At 42.4% G+C, this 23702-nt stretch overlaps 1 protein-coding gene across 1 annotated transcript in view; it reads left to right on the top strand.

Moving 5' to 3' along the window:
* Nucleotides 1–5948: 5948 nt before the first annotated feature.
* AFF2 (ALF transcription elongation factor 2) overlaps nucleotides 5949–23702 on the top strand; it is a 318303-nt gene continuing 300549 nt past the window's right edge. The window contains exons 1-3 of the mRNA XM_057717549.1: nucleotides 5949–5959; nucleotides 6697–6817; nucleotides 15761–16621. Coding sequence (XP_057573532.1) covers nucleotides 5949–5959; nucleotides 6697–6817; nucleotides 15761–16621 — 993 coding nt within the window. The remainder of the gene's footprint in view (nucleotides 5960–6696; nucleotides 6818–15760; nucleotides 16622–23702) is intronic.

Here is a 23702-nt window from a genome sequence, read left to right as displayed (position 1 = left end):
GTTGGTAAATACATCGTTTTAAAAGGCACAGATTTAAGGGAACTCTCAGAATGAGCACTGGCCCATTTCCCTAAGAACTAAAGACATTGGCACGCGTGGGTGGGCAGCTGACAGATGTGGAAAGTAAATGTCTTGTGTGTTTTCTGTCCTTTCATTCCCATGTTGATTTTTTCTTTTTAATGGGAGCCAGTGTCTGTGGGAGGAGAGTCCATTTGCTGAAGAGAGTGGTTGTGTGCAGAGTTGTATGCTTTGTGTGTGTGAGTCCTGCTGTGGAAATAGGACTCAGAGGTTCTGCTGATGTTAGAAACTCCTTTTCAAGGCTATGTTCATATCCCCAGATCCAAGGTTCTCATGTGTCTTCCCTATATGTGCAAAATAATTATGGCCTGTTTTTAGCTTTTTAGAAAAGCTTGGAAATAGCACTTTACATTGAAGTGCTCGTGGATATTAGCGAATAGAATAAGGATTTAACTCGGGGGTGATTTTGAACGTATTGAATAGCAGAAGTTTTCTTTTTTTAACTAACAGAAGCTATATAGACATTAGGCCAGTGTGAAATTCAAAATAGGGCTAGATCTTGAAAAACAGTACCACTTGGAACTCTGGAGCATGTAGTAAGTATAAATATCTACACATTTTATAGAAGGCAGAAATTCATTTAGGAGAACCGCAAGGAGTGAGTTATAGCTTATGTCTGTCCCTTGGGTGAATTAAATATGTATTTTTATGCTTTTACAAAGATATTAGCCAAAATAAAAGTGTCTTAGTGCCAGTTGGATTAGAAAACAAGAGAGACTGAGTTATTTACCTTCATATACATCGTCACTACTGTAAATCCTGTATTAGTTAGCAGTATTTTTAAATAAACTTGTCATTTTAAAATACCAGTGGTTTTTTTTTTTATGTTTCCCCCAACTAGCTTTGTTAAATAACCAAATTAGGTAAGCAATGATGATTAAACTTCATGAAATATACAAACCAAATGGACGTAAACTGGTTTTTACTCTCACACACTCAGCTTCTTCCCACAGATGTAGTTAATTTTTACAATCCCTTTAGGCTCTGTACATTTTAAAGTAAGGAAACTAATGGTTTTTCTATACTCGCATCCAAATTAAATTCCTAAAGTTTTTCCCTACTGGCAATTTCTAATTAAATACAATCCTAAGGAAAGTTGACCAATGGAGTGCAAATGATACTAATATTTATTCTTGAGTGTGATGGAAACATGCGAATCAGAAGGGACAAACCGTGGGGTATTAGAAAGAGAACCAGCTTGGGAAACAGAAAACCCAAGTTCCTGTCTCCTAGTTCTGCCACAGACCTGCTGTGAGGTCCATTGCCTTTCTGAGCTCAATTTCCTCATCTGGAAAATGAAGGGACCAGAACTAGATGATGGTGACAGTGTTTCTTCTAAAAGACTAGCCCACATTGTCAGCCCAGTTGTCCTACCGCTGTGAGCTAATGAAGACGGCTTAATTGAACTTGCTTGATCTCAGTGAAGCTACATGTGTCCAAGGTTTTATCTCCCCATGAATGTGCCTGTGGCTTCTAATGATGAAAGTGGGAGTTGCTTGAGTCTAAGATCAAGTTTAAGGATGACTATCTGAGAGAAGGAGAAGAAGAGGAGAAGAAATCACTTGAACTTGAAGATGGAAGAGACACAGGTTGGCATCTCCCTTTGTCACTTCCTCGATGATGCCTTGGGGTAATTCCTTTCATCTCCAGAGGGCCATAGATTCCTCCTGTGTTAGGAGGGCAAATTCTCTCTTATTGGAGGCCAGGGAAATTGATGGCTGGGTGAAATCAAAGCTAATATGAAAGACCCATTCTAGAGAGTATCTTCTCAACATCACCGCCTTGCATTGGAGTGACTAACAGAGTACAGTTGGCCCTTGAGTAATGCAGGCTTAGGGCGCTGGCAACTTTGTACTCGCGGGTTCCTCAGGTACCTCATTCCGCATCTGTGGATTCAACCAACCTCGGTTTCGACCACCTGCGGATTGTACTATTTACTATTGAAAAAAATCTGTGTGTAAGTGGACCACTCATCTCAAACCAACGTGATTCAAGGCCTTGGTGAGTTAAATGTAGTTAAATGGAACTCGTTCTTCTTTCTGTCCCTTTTCTGTCAGCTAGTGGAGATGTCAGTGAAACAGGCATTCCAAAAAGGTAGGCTGTACAGAGAGAAAACAAAGGCCTTTGGTCAATGAAGAGTATATTGAGGTTTGTTTTTTTTTTTTGGTTGAAGGGTAAATGCATTTTTAATTGTGATATAGTTGATTTACAATATTATATTAGTTTCAGGTGTAAAACAGTGACTCAAAATTTTTATAGATTATATTCCATTTATAGTTATTATAAAATATTGGCTGTCGTCCCTGTGCTCTATAATATATCCTTGCTGCGTATCTGTATTTTCTTCCTTTCCATCTTTATTGGAGTATAATAGCTTTACACTGATGTGCCAGTGTCCCCTGTACAACAAAGCAAATCAGCTGTATGTATACATATATCCCCACATCCCCTCCCTCTTGAGCCTCCCTCCCGCCCTCCCTATCCCATCCCTCTAGGTCATCACCCATCATCGAGAGAGTTGATCTCCCTGTGTTACGCAGCAGCTTCCCACTAGCTATCTATTTTACATTTGGTAGTGTATATATGTCAATGCTGCTCTCTCACTCCGTCCCAGCTTCCCCATCCCCCCCATATCTATTTTATACATAGTAGTTTGTATCTCTTAGTCCCATACCCCTGATTTGCCCCTCCCTCTGAGTTTTGAGTGTTCAGTGTCACCATAACGTGCCAAATTCCCTTCTACCCTATACAAAACAGTTGGGAGAGCATTTGCACTTGCTAAGAGTACAGAGTGCTCGAGGTGCGCTTTGGAGCTCAACTTCCTAATATGAAAGTGAGTTTTCACACCAAGAGGACTAGTGCACCCTGTCCTCATCAGCGTGAGGATACTTGAATTGTTCAGACCAGTAATATGGTGATGAATTCCGATTTCTGGCTTGAGCATCCTCGTGGGCCATGGGGCCCTTCCTCCCCTCCCCCACTGGAAAAAAACCCCAGGAGTGTAAAGGTGCGTCAGATCATCAGGGGACAGCCATTGGCTTCCCTGTGGCCTCTGCAGGGCTCCCAGGTTCAAACACAACCTCCCCGAATCCAAAGAACTTTAATTGAGTAGATAAAGAGGTCCTCATAATTATAAACTGCAGTAGGTGTAACAAGAGGCTAAATACATAGCTGGGGTTTTAATTAGCTGGTGCTTCAAATTAGTCATTTTGGTTTCAGTCAGAAATCAGTGACGTTCTGCACTGTGAAAGCCTCATCACCATGTAGTTCGTTCTTCATTATACCTCGCCGGGTGAAGCTTTCAGTACAACGCCCTGCTGAGCGAGTAAGGAAAAAATGGGAGAGATTTGGTCGCCTTCCAAGTGCCGTGCAACTCTATGGAGATTAAATTCATTCTCGCCAGAGATATGAGAATTAACTGTTCTTTGTTATATGTGTTAAAAAATGCAGCAGGCAGTTTGCTTGCCCCAGATAACACCCATGTGCGCACGCTCAATCTGCTATTCAGATTTTGCGTCTGGAATTTGGTAGCTTAATGAACTGATGCAAAATGCAGCCGAGAGCCTCCTAACAAATCCAGCCTGGGTGGAAAGCACCAAGTGCCCCTGACTGCCGGCTACTTGAAGGGTTGTCATGCCTGTTGAAGCATGTTTCCTTTCTTCTCTTCCTTTCTTTCCTTCGGGGTTTTAATTATCTTCCCCTCAGAGGAGGAGGAAGGTAGTTTGCAAAGCCAAGAGACCAAAGTCTTTCGGTTCTTCTCATGGGAGAATGAAATGCGATCCCCGAGCCTGTCATTCCAGGGCTGTCAGATACATGGAATGAACAGAGAGCTGGAAAACTGACGTCTTGCTTGCATTCCTTGGAAGCATGAAGCTTTGGCTCTCATGTTTATGTGGAGAATCGTGGCTGCGGAAGGCAAAGAAATGAATTGTCCTCTGCAGCAAACCCTCCTCCCAGCTTCCCACCCCCACTAAATATTGCTTTAACTTGTCCCCCCAGGATTTCCCTCATGGTGGTGCAGTGGTTAAGGATCCTCTTGCCAATGCAGGGGACATGGGTTTGATCCCTGGTCCGGGAAGATCCCACATGCTATGGAGCAGCTAAGCCTGTGTGCCACAAGTACTGAGCCCGTGCTCTAGAGCCTGTGAGCCGCAACTATTGAGCCCATATGCCACAACTACTGAAACTTGCGTGCCTAGAGCCCATGCTCTGCAACAAGAGAAGCCACCACCATGAGAAGCCTGCACACTGCAACAAAGAGTAGCCCCGGCTCTCCACAACTAGAGAAAGCCTGCTCAAGGCAACAAAGACCCAATACAGCCTAAAAATAAATATAATTAATTAAAAAAAGGAAAGTCACATATTAATAAAAACCAAAAAAACCCCAAAACTTGTTCGCCCATGCCACCCCTGACACCCCATCATTCTTGCATCTTGGCTAATTGACAATGGTCTTGGGTTATGCACGGCCAACGCATGGTGCTAAGGGCGCGTCTTGTACTCCACGCTCCATGGACCCGAGATATTAGGGTTGATTCCGCATCAACCTCCAACATAAAGACATTGTATCACATGGCAACTGTTTGGGGTTCTGATCTCAACTTGTGAATGGAAATGACAGACGGTGCCAATGAATGTAACATCTGTGGATGGCATCTGGGACTGTGAATGATGGGCTGGCTTCCAGTACCTGGACTCAGTGCCTTTCTTGACCAGGCAAGGCCCAGATGTGGGGCCTGGGCTTTGGGTGGAGCTCTGGAGGGTCTTTGATTTTCCCAGATGGTGATACCATTTGCTGGGCATACTCATGCGTGATCCAGTGAGCTTTTCTGTATCTAGCATGGTTTGCATTATAAAAGGATAATGTCCACTTAAACATCCTCTAAATATTGCCACAGTTTTTAAATGGGGAAATGAAGTGTTGTTTATCCAGGAGATAAGGCTATCAGAGTCACTTAGAATCTGTCAGTTCAAGTATTCCTGTGGAGAAAGGTGGATGGTTAAGTGTATTGGCCTCTTATACTCCATCTATATCAATATCTAGTTAAGCTGCCATGGATATTGCATGCTCTGGGCTCTTATTTTGTAAATTAACATAATGACACTCATGAGCAAACTCGGCTACCAATGATAGGTATTAAGGTTTGGAATGTATTCAAAAGCTGTCGACAGCACTTATATATTATATCAGTATATCTCCTGTAGTTCCTTTAGTTGTTAGGTTCGTTTGCATGTCAATTACCTAATTAAGTCTTCACCGAACATTGTAGATTTCGCCTGCTAGCCTAAAGGAGAGTGTTCCTATGAAAACTTTCATAAGCAAAATGGTGTAAAAATGAAGAGTATCCCCCACTTTCTGAAAGTTCTCATTATGCCACTTTGCTTTTATGAAAGACCTGCATTAGTAAGGGAGTGCTGTTTTTTGTAAAAGAGAAAATCCTCTTTGGGTGGTTTTTTTTTTTTTGGTTATCAAAAACAGGTACTAACATAGGTCTCTCGTAAAAGTGGCTTAATGCAAACGTTTTGAAAGCAGGGGATACCTGTACTAACATCGAGAAGGAAAGCAGCATTTATACCATACCTGCGAGGCATTTTATGTCTACTTATATAATTTAAATTTTCCCAGCGTATATATACTCACTTTAAGTAAGATTACAATTGAAAGCAGGGGAGGATCCTAACGTACAAAATACAGTCTCCTACCCTGAGACTTATAGATCATGGTTTAATATGCATAGTCTTGCACGATGAAGAAAATAATTGTTTTCTTAGTAAGGAAGCACCCCATTCTATAAAATCCAAGGACCCAGAACGTATCTTAGATATAGTCGGGAAGCTTTTGTACTGATCCTCCAACGGGAAAGCCTGAAATGTCACGAGAGTGAGAGTTACATAGTGTTGATAAAATATTTGTGCCCTGAGGTCATCCAGTGCTTTTGACACCTCTTTTTTGTGGACTTCTGAAGATGTTCTTAAACTCTCCTTCGATTTTTTTTTTCTTTTTCTTTTTTTTTTTGGCTGTGCCACGTGGCATGCAGGATTCTTAGTTCCCTGACCAGGGATTGAACCCGTGCCCCCTGCAGTGGAAGCTCAGAGTCCTAACCACTGGACCACCAGGGAATTCCCTCTCCTTTGATTTCATTACAACAGGCTAACACTGGCTGTGGGCTTGGGACAGAATTCCAGTTTATCTGCAACAACATATTTGATAATCCCTTTCCCTTAGGACTTTTGGCATCTGTGAATTCTGAGCCCTAGGCAGTTGGCAACACAATGCAACCTGAGTTCAGTACATTTTTGCACAGTGGGCTGACTTGGGGGGGAGTGTGTAATTGCCTGTAGTAATCAAGCAAGGACAAGGGAAGAGGACTGTACCATACTGAAGTGGTCACGAGTACAATTTTTAATAAGCAAGTTCTTGTTTTCTTCTGTATGCTGAAGAACTGGTCAGGATCTTAAACTCATTGGGAATAAAGAAAAGGAGGCCTGCTCTCTATTCAGTATCATTTGGGTAGCCTCGACTTTTTTTTTTCCTTCTTTTTGATAACGAGGGAGATCTGAATAACTTATATGACTAATTCATCTTTGTCTCCTTTTGTCTTTTTCTTTGTATGTCAGTCACTATGAACAAGACCGTAGTGCACTTAAGAAAAGGGAATGGGAGCGGAGGAACCAAGAAGTCCAGCAAGAAGACGATCTCTTTTCTTCAGGCTTTGATCTTTTTGGGGAGCCCTACAAGGTAGCTGAATATGTATGTAATTTATCTTTCTGGAAAATGGTTGTTTGTTATATTTTTGAATGCACTAATCCACATTTAATCTATTTTTAAAACACCCAGATCATTTCCAGGAGAATATATTTTACAAATGAAATATAGACATACACTGTATTGGGGGCAATGGCAAGGTTCTGAGGAAGTCTTCAGAGACAAATTCCGTCTTCTTGGGGGAACACAGTAAGGTTTGAAAGGGACTTAGGAGACTTCCTGTCTCCAAGGAATTCTTTCCTGCCCCGAACTCCCTACAGCAAGGAATGCCCCCTGACACTTTGTCTCACTTTGATGATCAGCCTGGCAGCCCCTGAAGACTTCATCAGAATGTCAATGGATATGTCTGTTTCTCCTCCCAATCAGTGCCATCCATCACAAGGCCCCTGCTTTCTGTTTCCATTTTGGGTTGTTAGCCGCTGTTCAGTGGTTTGAGTGCTCTTTGAAAATCACTGTTCTAGGAGAAAGGGAAAAGCCAATCATTGTTTCCTGGTGATTAATAATCATGGGTTAGGAGATTGCCTCAAACAGACGGGATAGTGTAGCTAGGTTGATTTGCTAGTGGTATTCTGTCTAGTGTGTAGCTCCAATAATGATCATACTTCTGTGTCTACAAGTATTGATTTCACAGTGACTGCCTCTGAACTTTCTATTTGGGGTGGGGGTTGGGAGAAGAATCTGGTTGAATTGCTGGCAGCTGGTTGGTTTTTATTGAAATTTAGCAGCGGTGTAATTTTCTGCAATGAAACGAAAATGATGTAAGAGGTAAAACAACAATAGAGAAAATGTTTGAGAGTTGTGATTTTAGAAGAGCACCATTTAGAGGACAGTGACTACTGTAGACAGTAAGCTATCTGGACTGGTGACTGGTGAGACCAGAGGCTTGCTGCCTTGTTCAGACTAAGCAAGCAGCTCTTGATTGAGACACTGGTTTTCAATTTGTCAATAATAGTATAATCCTTAATAATCTATTTTTCCTATCTCAGTTGATTTAATTTCCATACTGCCTTTGAATGTGTGCATGTAGAGATATGGTTAGTTTGACAAGCATTTGTTGAAGGCCCACTATGTGGCAGCCACGTCTTAGACTAGTGTCCAAAGGGAAGTAAGACATACTCCCTGCTGGCAAGGAATTCCTTGTGCAGTGGCAGAGATCATCACGAATGAGTGAGGGCATGGCTGCGTGGTAACTGCTGAAGAGATAGGCAGGGGAAAGATGCCTGAGGACTTTGTACCTCATACCAAGGAGTTTGGATATGAGTCTGTACACGAAGAGAAGTCATCGCTAGTTGTAAAATCAGGACATGGCCGGGACAGACAAAGAATTGTAAAGATGATGTTGGAGGTGTGGAGAGTGGTGGGTTGGAGGGCAGGGAAACTAGAGGCAGGTAAAGAAGCTATTGTCATTGGCTGAGGGGGGTTCACGTCAGGCAGGATTTTGAGTAGAGCCAGGAAGCTGAAGTGATGGGATGGGTATCTGCCTGGAGGTGGGGAGTGTGTGATAGGAATGAATGATTCCCATCTTTTTGACTTGAGAGGAGGCCGATATTATGAACAGGTTGTTGAGGAAAGCAAGGTTGGTGCTTGCAGAGAAAAGATAACTCATTCTGTTTGGAGCGTGATGGGTTTAAGATGCCAGTGGCCATCAAGGGAGGGAGGCCTAGTGGGCTTGGGGTGTATGGATCTGGGGCTCATGAGAGAGGTCCAGAGAGAGAGTTAGGTGTTACTGTGTAGGTGGCAGTGGAAGCTGTGAGAATGGATATCATCACTAAGCCAGATGGCTGAGTAAGAAGGACAAAGAGAGAATCTTGAGGAGCAGCAACATTTAAGGGGTGAAAGGAAGAGTCGTTTTATTTGGTGATGGTGGTAGTCAGTGTGGGTTGGGGAGTGGATGGGAAATGGTGAAATAAAGAAAGAGAGGCAGTGACTGTAGACTTGATCTTCCAGAGAGTCTTTGTGTGGAGGGAGGAAGAAAGGAAGATAAGTTAGAAGGTGAGGGGAATTATTATTTGGAAGGAAGCTTTTTTTTTAAGGGGAGAGATACGTGAACGTATTGAGAGAGTGATGGGAAGGAACCAATGTGAGTGGAAAGGGAGAGAGTGAAGACACAGGAGGGAAAAGTAACGATGGGCAGAGCAAGGTCCCAGAGGAGATGAGAAAATACAAAATTGAGAGCAGGTGACGCGTGATGAGCCGTGGGGAGGGAGATGGGAATAGAATGTTAGGATGAGGACAAAGGAGAGTGGAAGGAAGATTGGGGGCAGGATAAGAAGTTGTGGCCTCCATTTTGTCCAGAAAACGGAAGAGAGGCCAACGGATGATAGATGCCTCATCCCTTCTTGAGAAGGAGGGACGACCAGATGTGTTTTACCTCTTATCTTTGGAGGGGTTAGAAAAATGAGCTTTACTCAAAGGGCTCATTCTGAAAATTCAGTATCTACTCCATACTTAACACTATTATGAGGTGTAGGACCCTTGGCTTATTTCCCCCTTTATCATTTTAAGTCTTGTTGAATTAATGGTCTTGTACCTTTAAGGTAAATGCCATCTCTTGTTAACAAGCCTGTAATATAGATGCCTATTTATTTTTAGATGTAAGTAGTGTCCTTTTGAGAAGGCAGTTAAAGAACCTGTTAACATTGTCAGAAGCATTAAAAACTCATCTGTCTTGATGTGACAAGGGTACATCAGGTACAGACACACAGGAGTGTTAGTCTAGGGCAGGGCCAGGTCTGTTGTGTGATTAGTAGCCTCTTGCCTTTATGCTTCTTGATGGGGAAGAGCCTTTGTTTTGGAGTCGAGACTGTGAAGGAAAGGAATAATGCTAACAGTTGATGACCCAGTAATTCTCTTTCTTTCACTGCTGCTTTGATGACTGACTGCCGTCTTGTGCTGTGTACATGTTCAGGGTTTCCTGGGAGATCACTGGGCAGTATGCTTCTCCTTTTCCCCCATGTCACAATACGAGAACTGATGTGCACCTCCAAAAGCTCCCTAGACCTGGACTGGTGTGGATGCCCTTGGAGTATCTGGACATGCCAGTGGCATTGGGAGTTCTAGAGCTGGCCCATGGTCCACTGGTAGAAATGAGGACATTCCTACCACAACTCTTCCTGAGGCTTGCGGTAGGGATGCTTACCAAATTAGAAATCAAAATTCCTGGCGGTTGATCAGGATTTTCAGGAAACTCCTTGCCACTCTCAATCCTAACACATGGCCTGACCACCTATCCGATGGCATTGGTAGTTCATAAACTAGCCAATGAGCATCAGTCCCTAGAACCCACCGCCCTTTCTCAGCAGAGAGAAGAAATGGTGATCTCTCATGGTCCTGGATGATTTCTTTCCCTTCTTGGCTTTACCTCTACCGCTCCCAGAATGGAAAGAATGTTGACCATCGCTAGATTGGGGTGCTGGTGGGTAACATCCCATTGTGGCTGCTTTTTGCTGCATATAACTTTCAAATCTGAGTTTGTGCTGTGCTGCCAAAAAGGATGTGTTCAAAAGTGCTTGAAAATGTGAAACCATTTGATGTGTCTAGATTAGTGTAGAAAGATGGGGAAGGATGAGGACCTGGCATGTACCACGTGCCTCCTGTGTGCCAGGCACCGTGCTAGAGCTTTCTACATGTGCTTGTTTAGTTCTTACAGCAACTGGGTACGCATTTCCCCCATGTTTCCCATGAGGAATTCGATGCTCAGGAGGTGAGATGGCTTCTCTGCAGCTTCACATCTGTATGGGTGTGACTCCGTATCTGTAACAAGAAGCTGTTTCTCCTCTGCCAGGAAGTCAGGAGACCTGATGAGCTCACCTCCTGTGTGACTTTGGGGAAGAAACTTTATTTCTCTGACCTAGAGTTTCCTTTTCTCTGAAGTGAATAATAATACCGGACAGAAGAAATAATACCGGATAATAACAACTGACCTTTTATAGCTCTTCACAGCTCAACACGAATGAGGAAACTGAGGCAGAGACACATTGAGTTGCTTATCGGAGGTCATTTGGGTCAGGGCAGGTAGAAGCCAGATTAGACCAGGGGGCTCTGCTGACTCACAGGGTGGTTGTGAGGATCGAGTCAAACAATCCAGGGAAACCGTGCTTTGAAATCTGTAATGTGCGATACAAATTCAAGGGATTATCATTATTATAATTAGAGAAAGAAATAGCAACTTACAGCTTAGAGAGATTAACTGTAAAAATATTAGAATTGGGAAAAAGAATTCCTAAATCACATACATTAGCCACAATGAAATAAAAGAAAAAAATGAACCTCAAAACTTAAATTATTTTGCTACTTTTATTAAAAAGAAATACCATGGTACAGTAGTCTCCTAGCACCTTAGTCTTGCAATGAAATTATACTACTGATTTGTAGATAACATTAGAAGCAAACTGAGGCAGCTCCGCATTTCCCAAAGTAATGAGAGGCAGAAAGCTCAAATGAAGGAGTGCTGTTAGTCATGAGCCACAAACCAGACATGTAATTTATGCCTGAAAATACTTGGAAAATGCATTTCCTTGATGACGGAGAAATTGCGATTACTTAGAAAATAATGGCTGTGGAGGTTACCTTTAAGGAATCAACCAATTATCTAGAACGGGAAGTAAAGAATTGGCCAAATTGAAAGAAGCCTATAATTGATTGAAATGGCTAAATTTCAGTTTTTGCCATGTTTAGAATGTGCAATCAGGACTGCTAAGCATACCTTGCTCCTTAAAAGGGTTGCAGAGACTCTGCAGGATGAAGAAGATTTAGTGTGAACCGGAAGTTGCTTGGCGTGCAGTGAGCGTCCATCATGTAGGTGTACCTAAATGTATTTCAGGCCCCATTGGGTTTTCTAGCCAGTGGATCTTATATCGACATCTGGAGAAATGTAGAAACTGGTCGACAGTTACCCACCTCCAGTGGTGGGAAGGCAGAGAGGTGACTCTGACGACCTGGTCTGTACTGTTAATTATTTTGAGATTGTTGAATGGCGGACTTCTTGAGGCTGTGTGTCTGTGTGTCCTCTGTGCCCAACTCTGCCTCATGGGTGTTTTGAATTTACCAGTGTGTGTTTTTAGAATGACCATGGTACTTGCTACTTGTAGGCACAGCACGTCTGTTACGGATCTTCGTTCAATCAGCAACTCAGAAAGTGTCACCAGTGAACTCAACCTTGAACTATCTGCTGTGCAGTTCTGGTCACAAGTCCCTCTGAGACAACTGCTGTGTGAGGAAGCTAGTTGAAGGGAGCTGACCTCCCTCCATTCCCCTAGATTATCCCAGCTCCACCCCTTATGCCGTTAGTGTACAGGAAAGCCTCACACTTGGACCTATTAGCCTGGCCCCCTAACTACACGTGCAGATGTGCCTTCACCGAGTTAGACTTTAATGCAGTGCTCTTGCTTTTTAGTCATCATAAGGAAAAGCCACGTGAAGAACATCTTTCCATCTTCTGTAAAATTGGTGCTGAAAACACGACTTGTTTTATTGTTCAAAGGTTCTCCCAACCTTGTAACCGAACCAATGAGAGGAATTCCTTTTCACATTTTAGTATCTGGCAAACATTTGTCTAATTTAATGAGTTAGTATGTACTTCCTGCCATGAGACAAAGAGAATTCTATATGTTCTGAGCTTTTCCTTTTGGCCTTTAGATACCAAGAAGCTCAAAGTTCAATTTGATGTTCAGTCACAGAACCAAGTTAGCTTAACTTTTGCTTTACTGCTTATGTACTTTTTATTCCAAGCCATTGCAAATCCTTTATTTTGATATAGGCAGGGTATGAATTATAATTTGATTCTGTTCAATTCAACAACAATTTGCTGAGTACCTAGTACTCATCAGACATGGTGCTAAGTGTTGAGGATATGAAGGTGAATAAAAGGTAGTCTCTGACCTTGAAGAAAAGCTCACAGTCTCGTTCTGGAAAAGAAATCGTAACTGTGGTAGACCCTATGTAGTAGGAGGTGGATTTTCTAGACTTATTCAGAGAACTTTCAATTTTCCTCTAATTTTAGTCATGTAGACAACAATTTTAGACATTGGCCAACTTAGAAATTCTCATGATTTCAAGCGTACTTTAAAACCTAGAGATGGAAAACAAATTCTAAGCGTGCATCAGAAACGCAGATTAGTAAAACAGTAAACCAAAATAAAGAGACGTTAAAACCTAACCAGGGTCTCTGCATTGCAGATAAGATGAACAGGTCCCTTTTATTTACTGCTGAAATAGGAACAGGGATGTGACTAGCTTGCTTGCAAACAAATGGGCCTTGAGGTTCTTGTGTTCTGATGATGTTGCCCCCGAAAGAGTGAATGATTTCTCAGAACTTTGAGATATTGTGGTGTTCTCTGTGACATCTAAGGGCAAAGTTTGATTCTGTAGAACTGTCTTTCAGTGACAGTTCAATGAACTTTCAGTAAATGATCAATGAACTTTCAAGGAAAGTTCAATAACTTTGAGCTTCCTGGTAGCTAAGGCAAAAAGGGAAAGGTTATAGAATTCTCCTTGTCTCATGGAAGGAAGCATATCTTAATTCATTAAAGGAGACAATATAAATGGAGGCATTTAAAATGGGAAATGAAATGGTGTTGTTTCCCCTTGTGGGGTCAGATCTTTGGAGATAGCAGGTATTAGTGTTTAGTAGGCAGTCATCTGACCCAAGAGGTAAACTATTTGAGAGACCAGAACAACCCTGCAAGTATTTACAGCTTGTGTCAAATTCTGCTGAGCCCTCACCACAATGAAATCTCTTTGCTTTGAATTTAGGGGCTGAATAGAGACTGGTTTTGGCTGCTGCCCAAATGGTTCCTTGTGCAGCTCTGTTGAAGGAGACCGCTGTATACAAAGAGTTTATTCTTGCCTTAGCTGAAAAGTAATTTGTGCCATTAAAATTGACAAACCTAGGGACTTTCAGGGAATAAAACTGATTTCTGCCCTTCTCTACCTATTACATTATGCCTCTCAAATGTACTTCCGAAAATGGAGTGATTATTCAGCTGAGGATTATATGGAGTTGTAATTGTTTAATCACTCCTTCAGCACCAAGGTTGCATGTGATGCAATATGAGATGTTCTTGAGGATAAGAAAGCTAAACCTGACATACATTTATTTGATCTCTAAAACTCCCCATCCCCCACAGAGCCCTCTTAGCATATATTTAGCATGCTTTTTCTTAGTCTTTGAAATCATATTTCTCTAACTGCCCTCATTTCTTTGACAGTGTCTTGTGTGATTTACCACGTGACCTAAGTTGAATACTATGTACGCTATGTGCAGATGATGCTCACAACGAGGCTGAGGTTCCCAGCTTCATTCCCTCTCTGGTTGCTCCTTCTTGGGATCCTTTGCTGGCTTCTCCTCATCTTGTAGTCTCTTAAAGGTTGATGTTCCACAGGGCTCTCTCCTGAGCCTGATCTTCTCATTCGTCATTTCCTTTCCCTGGGTGATTTCATCCATTTCCAGCACTTCACCCTCCATTCATCCACACGCTCTCCCATCTTGACATACAGAAAGCAGCATGCAGCCATACGTCCTAGGTGTAGCCCAAGAAGCCAGGCTTGAATAGGCACACTCCCCATGTACCCCAGGACACTGGGCTCCACACCTGGTGTTAAGGGCGTGTGAGCAACCTTAGATGTTAAACATCTGTCTTCAGTGGAGGTTGTACCAGTGGGGAGGTGGTCACCCCCGCCTGTGCATGGAGAGCTTGCCTATGACTCCCGGGACACGGAGGCTATACAGGGTGGGCGTCTTCCCCATGCACTGGCGCTGCTGCCAGATGGCTCCATGGATGCTGGTAGCTTTCCTTCATTGCAACGTCTTGGACCAGGATAGTGCAGCCTAGGCACAAAGAAGCCCTTTGCCCTTCTGAATTCAGCAGCTGGTTTTGATAACACCTTTGGCAGGTAAAGAGAATAAGAAAAAGTCCTTTTCAAAGATGAAGAGCTGAGCTTTTGGCAGTCATTTCCAAATACATGGCTCTCCACTATTTTTTAGTTATGAAAGCTGTGCTTTGTATATTACCCCCTCAAAAAAGCCATGCAGAAGCTTAATTATTTTAAAACACACTCACAGCCATTTTGATAGGATTAGTAGGTCCTAAAGGGGGTGGTATAGCTGGTATGTTGATTGTCCATAGAATGATGTAGTTGCCAACCTCACTTTGAAAATCTGGCTTTGTTTTGATTTCCTTAAGCAACAGTTGAACTTCTTGAATAAATTTTTCTAAACCCTTGAAAAGACACAGGAGAGCTTGAGTCACTATTGATGAACAATTGCACCATTTCAAAGTAAACCAGTATGAATCATCAATGTGTAAACACAGTTGCCCCCAGAATATGTAGGCAGACACCAGTAATTTATAGTCTTTGATTAAAAGGAATTGGATTCACTTTAGTCGTAAGTTAGCTCAATTCAGTTTGTTTAGTCCATGCCTTTTCTAAACTGAATGTAGTCATGATAGCACAATTTAACTGACTTCCTTATCCAGCGGGCTAAGACGTTTTCATGGGATAATGTAGCACAAAGAGCTGACATGTCAGGAACAAATACAAGTCAAACATTCTGTTATAATTCCAATGATCAGTGTAGAATGTACAGTTCAGCTCATGGGACCTAAAATAAGTTATTTTGCTAATAAAATTCATAAGCAGTGTAACTTAAAACTTTCTCCCAATGAGCATGTTTAAGAACAGGGCAAGGAGTATACAGACATTAATCACACAGCTCATTCCAAACCGCTTTTTCAATAGTGTTATTGATTTTTTTCTTACATAGCACATGAAAAGTATGAAACTATATGGCAGCATGAGAATTTTAAAGAACCCTATATGCTAGTCTACTTAGGACATCTGTTTGAAACATTAACGTTAGGAAACACAAACCTATTCATTCTCTCTCCTCCCACCCCCATCTTTTTGTTATTTTAGACAAACAAAGGTGATGCACTTGCCAACCGAGTCCAGAACACGCTGGGAAACTATGATGAAATGAAGGATTTGCTAACTAACCATTCTAATCAGAATCATCTAGTGGGAATCCCAAAGAATTCCGTGCCCCAGACTCCCATCAACAAAAATGAACCAAGCATTTTTCCAGAGCAAAAGAACCGAATGATCCCACCTCACCAGGATAACACTCACTCCTTGGCACCAATGCCTCCACCTTCTGTCGTGATACTGAATTCAACTCTAATTCACAGCAACCGGAAGTCAAAACCTGACTGGCCACGAGATAGTCAGAACGCTAGCGTCGTACCGGCCAGCCAGGCTGGTGGTCAGCCCAGCAAGATGCAGCCGTCGACACAGGACCAGCCCCCAGCCAGACTGGAAGACTTCTTTGTCTACCCAGCCGAACAGCCTCCAGTTGGAGCAGTTGAAGAGTCAACCCCATGTGCAAAGGAAGACAGTAATGTCAAGTCCACTGGAGGGGATGCTTTCAAAGAAATCTTTCAGTCCAACTCACCAGAAGAGTCTGAATTTACAGTGCACGCGCCTGGGTCTCCCCTAGTGGCCTCCTCTTTATTAGCTCCCAGCAGTGGCCTTTCGGTTCAAAACTTCCCACCAGGGGTTTACTGCAAAACAAGCATGGGGCAGCAAAAACCAACCGCCTATGTGAGACCCATGGATGGTCAGGACCAGGCCCCGGACATCTCTCCCACACTGAAACCTTCGATTGAATTTGAGAACAGCTTTGGGAATCTGTCATTTGGATCACTGTTGGATGGCAAACCCAGTGCACCCAGTTCAAAGACTAAACTGCCAAAGTTCACGATTCTCCAAACAAGTGAAGTAAGTAATTTTTAAAGTTTTGTTTTGTTTCTTTCTTTTATTTATTTATTTTTTAGTTCACTGCTCTAACCTCTATAATCAACTATTCCCAAGCAGCTCTTATTTACCTTCTTGAGCTGTAGATGAGATTCTTCAAGGTCAGAGTCTGAGTCTTGACCTTCTGTCACTTGTGACTTGACTGATTAACACTCTGCAAATACGGTTAAATCTCCATAATTCGGAATGACAAAAGACAAGGGCGGTCTGAGTGAATGAAAAGTTGGAGTTATAAAATAGTTTCAGAGAATGCATTTGTAGCAATATTCTGTACAGATTAATCACATTGGAGATTTTCATTGGTCCAAAGCAGGATGAGGTACATGGAAAGATTGTGAGTCACCCTAGGCCTTCGCTAACTGGTAGCATGTCATAAACATAAAACACAAACATCCTTAAGGTACAAGGATGTACAAGTTTGATTTCCTGGAACCGGAAGTGGAAGGCATTCTTTAAAAAATTGTAGTTTCTTGAGCGCTTGCAGGGCTGTTCCTTGGCAAGATCTTAACATTATCTTCCGTATCCCTCAATCTTCCCTTCTGCATCACCTTCTTCTACAGATGCCTGCTTAACCCTCTTGCACTACCTTGATCCCTCCTGTTAAAGCCAAAAGCATTTCGCACAACCAGAGGACCAAAGCCTCTCCCAAAGGAATGAATGGCTAATGATTGGATCTCAGGCCTTGTGGCCCCTGGGTGGGGGGGCCATATGTTGGGTGCCCCTCAGATGCCACCATGTAAGCGGCCGTCTACTGTACCTCAAGCACTTGATTGGAAGAAACCACTGCTTTTACTGGTGCCTAATGGCTTCAAAAGACATGGAGGAAGAAAGTAGGTTGAAATTCTTACTCAATAGGAGTCACAGACAGTCTGTCTGAATTGTTGCAGAGTCCGAGTTAGTGGTGTCTGAATTAGAGAAGTCTGACTGTGTGTGCTCTCTGGCTCTTCTTCCTTTAATTCACACTCAGCAGATGCGGTGATTGCAGAGGACGATGGGAACACAAAGTAAGAGAGGACTGGGGCTGGTGGCTGTATTTTCTGAATGCATGTTTCGAGTATTGTTTCACTTCTCAGGCAGTTTTGCTGTTTGTACCATCATCATTCATCAAGCCTTGTCAAGCTTCCTCCCAAGTACCTCTCCAGTCTCTCACCTCTTCACCCTCACCGCCTTCAAAGCGCCCGTGAGCATCTCTCACCTGGGCCGCTTCCAATCTGGTGTCCCTCCCTCTAGTCTCACCTTTCTCTCTTTCAAACCATCCTCCACACAGGCTGATTTAATGGGCAGATCTGACCATGTCACTCCCTGCTTTGGATTCTTCAATGCCTTCTCATTGCTTCTAGGAAACAGTCCAAATTTCTTAGTCCCACATACAAAGCTCTTCACTCTCTGATTTAATCCTCCCTTCCCGACCTCACATTTCACAACTTCTGCACATGCAGATAAGATCTCAGCCACGGGGAGCTACCCATGGTTCTCGTCATGTCATGCTTTGTCATGCCTCCGTGCTTTCGTACCTACTGTCTCCTCGGCCTAGAATGTCTCTCCCTACCCTCCCTTGTCTTCCTGGTGAAGTCCTGTTTCTCCTTCAAGTCTACTTGGTTGTCAATTTCTGCATGAAAGCTTCCCCGATTTCACCAGGCTTAATGACAGACTCCTTTCTCTGGGCTCATCGAGCACCTTATATACACCTTGACTGGCACTTCTGTCGTCGTATTATAGTTACTCGCTTATGTGTCTGTCTCCTCTTTTAGACTGTGAGCTCCTTGAGAGCAAGGAATGTCTCATTCTTCTCTGTATCCCCAGTGCCTAGCAAACACCTGGCACAGAGTAGATATTCAATAAATGTTTGGTGAATGAATGAACTTCAAAAATGGTTACTTGATTACATTTTCTAAGCCATAATGTTAATCAAATAACATGAACAAAGGCAAACAATTGCTAGAAAATCCATGCTCAGTTATACTTCCTTAATTGTACTCTGCCTGTGTCTTACTCTGCTCTTGTCTTGCACGTTCATTTGAAAATCCTAATCCTAATTTCCACTGGGTGGCTGAATACAGGAGCGTGATACTTAAAACCAGAAGGCACCCTACTTTGAAAGAGGGGGAGTCTAGTGGGAGGTGGGACACCATCCTTGCCCCTTCTCTTGCCCTGGTCTCTGCCGCCATTCCTTCTAGACGGCAGTGCCATGACTCAGGACTGGTCTGGAAATAGCACTGGCCCATCAAGAGGTCTGTCAGCCTGTATCAACACCTCATTGACAGAGTGGAAGGTCACAGACCCAGTGACATCCACTCCACTGTGATCCTCTCTCTTATACATTCACAACATTGCTGACCTGGATTCAGAAATGACTCCATGCTTTTGCTCAATGCTCAGGCACAGCCGTGAGAGGGACATTTCCAAAGAGAGTCTGAACTGTCATCAGCTCTGGAGATGATGATCCAAGCAGCAGGCTGTGTGTACACAGCCTTTAGTGACAGTGCAAATAGAGCCTTGTCTGGAAAATGGGTCAGATGCAATGAAGTCATGATAAGAGATCAGTGAAGAAAGTACTTCTTGTAAAATATAGCTCTCAAGGAAGGATTTGAAGGAGACATAGAAAGAAGCTTAAGGCCCTAAGGTCAGGCTTCAAGGGCAATGTGAAAAACAAACATAGGCAGTAAGTGAATGAGAAGTTAGCCAGCCTAAGAGAGAATTTAGAAGGGTGTACATTCAAATGTGGGCGGAAATATAGACAGGGTGGGGCCTTATGGAACTTCGAACCTAATGGACTTGATGTGGCTGAAACTCTGACCGAGTCTGGAGATTCACCCTATTAAATCTTGATGCACTTTTCAAAAGCTCTTAGCATTAGAATTCAGCCCCAGTTCCTGGCGCCAAGAGTTTCAGGCCTGGGGTTCTGGGTCCTTGGTCAGAGTAGCCACCTTCGATGAGTGGCAGCATTATTTTGAGTTATTACTGAAAAGGCTTCTCCATAGAGCAGTGCTAGGATTTCTTCGAGTTTTCCCAGCTCTTTGCCTGGTTCAGGTGACAGGAGGCTGATGAATGTTCAGGAAGTGCACTTGGGCAGAGTTGGGGGGTTGAATGACCAGGAAAAAGACCCATTTGAAGATACACAAATAAGCAGATATGATGATATTAGTGAGTTGACAGGAATGAAATGTGTGTGTGTGCCCTTATTTGTTTTTGTGTCTGTGCTTGTGTATGTAGTGGAGGCATTTTAATTATTTCCCGTCCTTGAAACTTTCCTTGCTTCTTAGAATTGCTGGATCCATAATAAAGATACTAATAAAAACTAACTAAAAAGGATACTAATAAAATCCAACTATATTGCCAAAGGTCAGCCTTTCAATTGAAGCATGCTTTTTAAACAAATGATTTGTTTAAAAACTTAAGTTACTATTGTTCCAGGCAACCAAAAATAAATAAATAAATAAGAAAAGAGACTGATGTGTTCTGCAGTTGAGCTTAGAAGAATTTTCTGGGAACTGCATCTGAAAACAGTAAAAGACCTATTTATATCAAGTGGAAACTGAGGGTTGCTTGCAGATGGTGTTTTATTAGGAAATGAATTTGTTAATAAATGTAGCTTTATACATGATTTCATTACAGATGTTTTTGCTTATTTTTTCATTAGGATAAAAAAAATCTTCTGGCGTAGATAAAGAGCTTTGCATTTTGGTACAATTTGTTATTACTGTTGTTTGGGAAGTAAATAATTCCATGCAAATGGAAGGATCAATGACATGTATTAAGTGTTTCCATCCTAACTCAATAAGCTTACATAAGTACAGTACGAATGCGTGGAGTGTCATCACCATAAAGGGTCATCTGCTCTTGGCTGTGACCTAAGACTATCTGAGGCTCCAATTGCCTCGAAATTAGGAGCCTCTTAGAAAAGCTGAACGGAACTGGTACGAATGGTGGGATTTGGCTTTAGCTTATTTTAGCGGCTAGCTTTGTCAACCAGCTGAAAAGTTATTGCTCACATTTGTGACTGTGCCTGCCTTGGTTTAGAGCCTATGCAGTGAACACTGTGGGTGTAATTAGGTTTATTTATTATAGGTGGATGGAAAGCTCAGGTCCCTTATGCGAGAACTGTAGAGAATGCTGGGAACTTAACATTGGTGTGCTGGAGGCCCCGGGCAGCTACCCAGAAACCGTCGAGGCAGATCCTTCAAAGGATGGAAGGCCATCCAGCTTCTCTATGCAACCCATGCTAAGCATTTTGCACTTGATATACATAGTGAATTTCTTTTTTTGTCCATTCTTATGGAAATAAAATAGTATTCACTCTAAGGCTGTCATTGCTTTAATTCCCACCTCATTGGGAATGAATGGAGACGCCTTGGAAAGGCCTCACACTTTCAAGGGTGCCAGCAGAGACCTTGACCTGAAGGTTTATTCCATAGAAGTGTAGGATCCAGAAATCTTTGTGTATTCTCTCCCAGTCCATTACATAGTAGTTGCTTTTTCTTTGTACTTTTTGACTAACTCATTCAATTGCTTGGTCTCACTGGGATTAAAATTCGTCTTCCTTACCACACCTCTTCATTTGTACCCCACCCCTCACAACTTTATTGTCTCCCTGAGCTGAATGAAGTGGCTTTCGCCGAGCATCTGAAAAGCATAGTCAGGAATGCAAGTAGAACTTAGAGCTTCACATTCTTTGTGCTGGCGATGCCAGAGATGCTGGGAGAGGAATTAATTAAGATCATCATATTTCGGTGATTAAGAAAGGTGTGTTGGGGAGGGGCAGCTGAGACCATCCTCACAATCATAAGGGTGTCCCACCAGAATGTGATGCGTAGGAGTAAGCCCAGAAGGTTTCACAGAGACAGAATCCAAGATAGATATTTTAATTTAATTTTTATTTTATATTGGGGTATAGTTGATTTACAATGTTGTGTTAGTTTCAGGTGTACAGCAAAGTGGTTCAGTTATACATATACATATACCCATTCTTTTTCAGATTCTTTCCCCTATAGGTTATTACAGAATATTGAGTAGAGTTCCGTGTGCTATACAGTAGGTCCTTGTTGATTATCTGTTTTATATGTAGTAGTGTGTATCTATTAATCCCAAACTCCTAGTTTATCCCTCCCTCCATACCTTTACCCCTTTGGTAACCATAAGTTTGTTTTCAAAGTCTGTGTGTCTGCTTCTGTTTAGTGAAGTCAGACAGAAAAAGACAAATATCGTATGATATCACTTATATGTGGAATCTAAAAAGATGGTACAAATGAACTCATTTACAAAGCAAGATAGATTTTGAACTCGACCTTGAATACTAGGGGGAATCACAATAGGTGAAGAGGGATCTGGAGGGCAGGACTGTTCACATGTGTGCAAATTAGTGATGGGCGGACAGACTGTCAGGTACAAAAAAGGGAGATGAGAACATGCAAGGTACATTCTGAGCTGGTTTGTCTGCGACTGTGGGTTTATGGGACCAAAGTAAGATAGGGCTCAAAAAGCCAGAGTCTTAAGTGTCGTGAATGCCTAGGACGTGTGGCATCCAGATTGTGATGCTGAACTTGAAGGCCACTGCCCCAGTGGCTTCCCAGGTGGCAACCTAGGAACTCTCAGGCCAATCGCTGTCACTACCTTAAGCAGTAATTTCTGAGCTCCTGTGTTCTCTATTCCCTTACCCGAAAGCACATCTCATTTCTTGCTCTGTAGGCATCAGTTTTCCTCTGGGTGCTTTCCCAAGGCTCCTTCTAAAGCAGTGCTGAAATGGTTGTTCTAAACGATGCTCTCCTCCCCTGTCCTTCCTTAGCCCCCTCCCTCCATTTTCTCTAGTCAAACTCGGGAAGAGAGCTCAACTTTGGCCTAGTAAAGATTATGCAAATACCTGGGTCTCTTCAAATCCTCTTTTTTAGCATATATATTTCTTTTCTAAGGCTGCATGTAAGTGATTCAGCCATCAGCGTCCTGGAATCCTGTCAGCTATTTCAGCATTCCATTTTTTTAAATTAATTAGACTATTTGGCTTCAGTGCAAGTGTCTTGGTGTTCTGTGCTTTTAAATCCCTTGTCACTTTTAACAATTATTTTTTTGGTTAGAAAGATTGATTTACTCTTATTCTGGAAAGAAACCCTTTAATTTTTACACTATGCTAATTAAAATCATCATTAATAATGATACATTTTAAAACATTGCTATTTATTAATCATTTTAGTAATTCTTTGTGAGATAGCTGGAAGTAAGTCTTATGTGAGGGGATGTGTGAATATTACAGAGTATAATTTGAACAAGGTCTACTGAGATGTGGGTTCCACTTCTGGCCTGGACTCCCTTCATGAGCCTGGGAGAGTGCTTTTATCTTTCTAGGCCTCTCGTTAGACGGGGAGTTTAGATTAGGTCGTCAGTGAGGTTTCTTCCAGCCGTAAATCTCTGAGGGCGTGCTTCCCCTTTGTGGTTAAGCCCAAACCCACCTTGTTTGTAAAGTTCCTTCAGCCATTGCCTCCCTCACCCCTACCCCTCCAAGAGTGTGGGCCTCAGAGCGACGTGGAAGGTGTGAGTCCTGCCTGCCTACCTCTCATTACCACCCTTCAGAACAGTTGGGGAATTTTGAAGACTCAGCCAACATGGGCTAACTAGAATTGGATCTTCTTTTGGGATTGGATACCAATTCAGCCTGGAGTAGTATTATATTTCAGCTCATTTTCTTAAAAAAAGATAAACAACTATAGGCTGCATTTCACTGGAAAACACCAAGCTGTGAACTCAGGAAATAGCCTCCTAATCCTTTTGTCACCACCCACTAACATAATGAAAGATGGTGAACTTCTATTTTCACATTACTTCTAGGAAAATATTTTGACAGATTCAGTATGCAGTAAAGCGATAAGCTTTTGTTACGTGCGTTCCAAATCATCCTGTTATCACTGGATATATCGATTAGCTTAGTACATTCTGAGCCAGTCATAAAAAACAGACTGCTTGCATTCTGTGTTAAAGAATAAGAAAAATTGACAGGTAGATAACCATATTGATTCAAGCCAAAGAGTGAATGTGAAGGGTTTTAGAGAGGAGTTAT

This window comes from Hippopotamus amphibius, chromosome X, assembly GCF_030028045.1.
Source record: "Hippopotamus amphibius kiboko isolate mHipAmp2 chromosome X, mHipAmp2.hap2, whole genome shotgun sequence".
NCBI classification, from domain to species: domain Eukaryota; kingdom Metazoa; phylum Chordata; class Mammalia; order Artiodactyla; family Hippopotamidae; genus Hippopotamus; species Hippopotamus amphibius.
Note: the sequence above shows the minus strand (reverse complement) of the source record. Positions and strands in the feature narration are given on the sequence as shown.